The sequence below is a fragment of the Fringilla coelebs genome, assembly GCF_963513975.1.
Source record: "Fringilla coelebs genome assembly, chromosome: 5".
In the NCBI taxonomy this organism is placed as follows: Eukaryota; Metazoa; Chordata; class Aves; order Passeriformes; family Fringillidae; genus Fringilla; species Fringilla coelebs.
This window is the reverse complement of record NC_140033.1, coordinates 14,558,237-14,562,901: the sequence shown is the minus strand read 5'-3', so window position 1 is coordinate 14,562,901 and position 4,665 is coordinate 14,558,237. Positions and strand designations below refer to the sequence as shown.

Here is a 4,665-nt window from a genome sequence, read left to right as displayed (position 1 = left end):
AACTCCCAAAATATCAGAGGAATTCCCCCTCCCTGCCATCTCAAGCACCCAGCCATCAGTGCTTCTTAGCAACTCACTGGGAAAAAATTCCACAAGTAACTAGGAAAGAAAAGGAAAGAAAAACCCAAACCCCAACAATCGTTAAGAACCAGAAAATACATTGTGTCTGTTAAAGTGTGGGGGAAACAAGCTGGAGAATACAACCCTGATGTGGAAATGGCATGTGGGAGTGGCGACCGCACAGAAATGTATATGACATGGGACGAAAGACATACTGTGAGTTAAAAGAGGTAAAATATATTGGGAACAGGAGAGAGAAAGTATAAGTATATGCTGTAGTAACCAAAGTGACCCCTGTGGCAGGGAAGAATGATGCATCTGACTCCATTGAGATCAGAAGACTAATTAATTACTTTACAATACTATATTACATGTAAACTGAAACTGCACAAGCATTCCACTGAACAGAGTCTTCTGACTGTTTCCTGACCGACAGTCTGGACACGTGCCTGGCCCTGATAGGCCAAGGAAACAAAACACCATCACTTTGGGTAAACAAATTTCATATTGCATTCTACTTTGGCACAACACAGGCACAGCAAATGAGATCGGAATTGTTTTGATCATTCTTTTCTCTGCTTCTTTCAGGTTCAGAGAATGTGAATGCCACAATATGCTAATACTTTTGTTACTGTATTGTGTGGTCCTGGGGGTGGCCCTGATTCAGCAAATGTATTTAGTGGAGTCTGAGGCTACCCTCCGGTTCCTGGGCAGTGCCTCTGTGTGTGTCCTTCTCTGCAGATGCTCAGGAGCACGTGGTCCCCATGTTGGTCATTTTCCCTTCTATCCCTGGGGCCAGATGTGGCAGTAGGGCTGGTGAGAGTGAAACTGTGTAGAGAAACAAATAAAGTACCATGATCCCGGTGTGGAACTCATAAACTGTGAGACTGCTGGTGCCCAGATAATGTTTTTATAGCAAAGCTTCTTTCCAGGCCTGGTGACTCCACCGGGCCTGGACCCCTCAGTTGGCGGTCCCCTGCAGAACTCGCAGACTCCAAAACAAAAAAGGAGAGCCATGGGTGCTTTGTACCTTTCTAGTGTTTTCTACATTTGTCTTTTGGTGTTTTTCCCCTTACAGCATGCAGTTTTTAGGGTTTGTTTTTTATTGCCCTTTCCTCTCCTCTTTTTCAACCACAAGTGTTTTGGGGGGAAACAGAGGTGCATCGGTGCAGGGCGGTGCCACAATGGGTCTCTATGGTGTCCATCGCCACCGCTGCCCAGCTACTCCAGAGTTTAGACTCTAACCCCTACTGATGCGCTATGGTACAGCAGGCTCAGTTTGCGACCACAGGATGCTGCCGCCGAGTTTTCCCTTCCGTAGTTGGTCGCAGTGGTGTCGTAAGGCAGCTCACTCCCACCCTTTTTGGTGCAGCGCCTGCCCATCACTTGGGACCAGCTGATCTGTGTTTAATTGCTGTTCATCTAATGGACCTGTTGGAGATATGGGGTGACACAGCGGGGCTGCCTCCACCCCATCCAGGCTTGGCTGCTACAGCTCTCTTCTTTTTTGTGTGGGTTTTTTTTTGTTTTTTTGTTTGTTTTTTTTTTTTGTGGCAATGCCACCTTTTATTTTCAAAACAATGGGGACAGGCTGGGGACACACACAGGGGACAAGGATGGGGGACAGTGCCACCAAACTGTCTTCAAAACCTGGACCACAGCCCTGGGTGACAGAAGGGGTGATGTCCCCTGATCCCAGGGTAGCACCAGCCCCCCAGTGCAGGGACAGAGAGGTGTGCAGGGGGGTGACAGAGAGGTGACACCGAGGGGACAGCAGTGACATCTAAAACTTGAACTCCCTGTACTTCTTGCCCCCCCCACGGGCATCCTGCGTCTGTGCCTTCCGTTTCTTCTGCTTCTGTTTGGCGGTGTGCTCGGCCACCATGTCACTGAAGTCCTCCTTCTCCACCTGCACCTGCTGCTCCCTCACATGTTCCTCATACTTCTGAGTCATGGCTGTGGGATCCAGCTCCAGCTCCTCAGGGGCCAGCGCCACCTCCACACCCCGTCCTTCTTTCACTGGCCCCTTGCGTCCCGCCACTACAGACATGTCATAGACGTGGGTGGAGCCCATCATGGCCATGCCCACAGTTGCCATGCGTTTTTCAGGGACTACCGTGAACAGCTGGGGGGTCTCACTCCCGTCCATGGCCTCCTCAATTTTCTTCTTACGGAGCTCGATCACCTCCGGTGTCTCCATCCCGGCCGGCACTGAGGAGAAGCCCCCTGGGGTAATCAACCCACTGTCAGTGGGGGTGATGAACCCTGTCTGGTTGGGTTTCTCTTCATCGCTCTCCTCCTCCTCCTCTTCTTCCTCCTCCTCCTCAGAATCCTCATCCGATGGCTCCAGCTCTCCCCAGGGTGTGTGGTCGATCTCCTCCTCTTCCTTCACCTGGAACTTGGTGGCGTTGGTGCCGAACACATCCCCATAGAGTGGCTTCCCCGTCTCATCCACGGGGGGCTTCCCCCAACCCCCAGCATGGTACCCAAAAGAGCAGCCCTCGGGGATGGGGGAGTTGAGCCCCAGGATTTTGAGGTTGGGGTACGAGGGGGGCGGTCCGTAGCGCTGCATGGCAATCAGCCACGGAGGGGGCACCTTGTGGGCGTTCGGCCCCATGGGCATGCCCAGCGCGATACACAGCTCATCCGAGAGGACACCCGGCTTCTTCTCCTTGAGCCGCGTCTCAAACTCCTTCCCCTCGTAGTAGAGGTCCCCATGGATGGTCAGTTTGGGCTTGGTCTGCCACTTGAAGAAGGCATCATGGAGTTTCTGGTAGTCAATGCTGAGCTTGCCCATCTTGGGTCGCACCTTCTCCCGCATCTTGGACTTCATCGTTTTCTTCTCCTCCTTCTCTTGCAGGACCTCACGCATTTCCTGGATGCCCGTGCGCTTGATGAACTCGGGCAGCTCAAAGGGTGGCTTCTCAATGCCCCTCTTGCCCTGCAGGTATTTCCTCTTGAAGCACCAGTGCCGTGGCACCGGTACAGAGTTGCGTGTGGCCTTCAGGTGCACCAGGAGCTTGGGGTGCTTTGCGGTGACATCGTGCATCTCCACCACCTCAGGGCGGGCCACCAGCTGTTTCAGCTCAGCCACTGTGAACCTGTTCATGTGCCGCAGCTTCTTCTTGGATAGCTTGGGTGCTTCCTGCTGCTTCTCCTGCTCATCCTCAGAGCTGACCCCATCCGTGCCCCTGGTGCCATCCTTGGCTCCCTTTTTGCAGGGCACCCCGGTGCTCTCTGCCTGCTCCGCCCACTCTGGCTCCTTCCCCTTGTCCTTCCTCACCTCGTCTGTCAGCTTGAAAGCCTCGAAAATCCTCCTGAACAACACAAAGTTTGGGTTGTCAATCTCAGGCTCCTCAGCTACGTACTCAATCTCCACCTTGGGGGCATCCCCAGGGGTGGGCTCGGGGTTCTGCCAGGGGCAGGTCGGGGTTGGGGGCCCCTCCCGGGCCCCTCCCTTCCCCTGCTTCTTCTTGCGGTTGCGGCGCTTCCGGTTCCACACCTTTTTGGATGTCCCTGTGTCCTCCTCAGTCTCAGAGGCCAGTGCTGATGCCTGGAGCTCTGTCTCCATCTCACCCTCAGCTGAGACCCCCGGGACCATCATCAGCTCCTCCTGGCAGCTCTGCTGGAGCTGAAGGATCTTCTCCAGCACCTGCGGGATCTTGGTGCCCACCCCGAAGTCCTGGGCCTCTCTGCTGTTGTCGCTGGGGAGCAGGGGAGGCGCACGGGGCTTGGATACTCCCAGGGGCAGGGGGGCTCCCAAAGGGCTGCCTCGGGGGGTCAGGGGGGCACCAATGGGAGCCCCCTCAGGGGGACTGTGTGGGGCTGGGGTAATCAGCTTGACCATCTCTGCCATCTTGTCCATTTTGTCCCTGTCCCTGCACCCAGCCCACGGCTCTCCTTTTCCTCCAAGATTATTTTCAGCAATTTTAAGTTCTTAACTAAATCGTATAACCTTGAATGTGATCTGCAGCAGTTCTCTAATGTTTAGAAATAATTAGCTCTTTAAAAAATATTTTACTGCTCAAGCAGACAAAGTCAGAATACAACCTGACGCCCTGTTGGTGAGGGTGTTGGTAGCAGTGCAAATAAATGGTGGCTGCAGTCCTCCTGGAGAGACAGATGAGGTTCTGTTGAAGCAGTGATCCTGTCGAAGGGTGTAGTTTTCCTTTGAAGGTCCAGTGGTGGCGTAGAAGGCTCTGGTTTTCCTCTGGGAATCCAGTGGAAAAAGGCTGCCTGTGGTGTTTGAAATCTCACATTATATCCAGCTAGGAATGCTTGGCTCCTCCCCCTGGGTGGAGCATTTCACAATGGGGCAAGGTAATTTTATCAGTCAGGCAGTGGGACTCAATGGGCCATTAACAGAAGATAGCTCATGGAGGGAGGATGCCTTGTGGAAGAGATAAAGGAAACTGCCCCACCTGGTTTGAACAGATGGTGATGCAATGCACACTTCTGGTTACATCTTGCATTGCAATCTAAGGCACCTAAATATTACTTTTCTACATTGTAAGGTATATAGTTGTTTTCTTTTGAGAGATAGGACAATTCCAATTAAAACAGCTGTGATGTAACACTGAAAAACACCTGTTTGTGGATAAATGA

The 4,665-nt window shown here is 52.7% G+C and overlaps 1 protein-coding gene across 1 annotated transcript; it reads right to left on the bottom strand.

Moving 5' to 3' along the window:
- Nucleotides 1–1,541: 1,541 nt before the first annotated feature.
- LOC311154220 (splicing factor 3B subunit 2-like) lies at nt 1,542–3,916 on the bottom strand (the record flags this gene model as incomplete). The annotated part of the gene is made up of 1 exon (XM_084206495.1): nt 1,542–3,916. The coding sequence occupies one exon, from the start codon at nt 3,914–3,916 to the stop codon at nt 1,844–1,846; it is 2,073 nt and encodes a 690-aa protein (XP_084062621.1). The 3' UTR covers nt 1,542–1,843.
- Between the last annotated feature and the right edge of the window lie 749 nt (nt 3,917–4,665).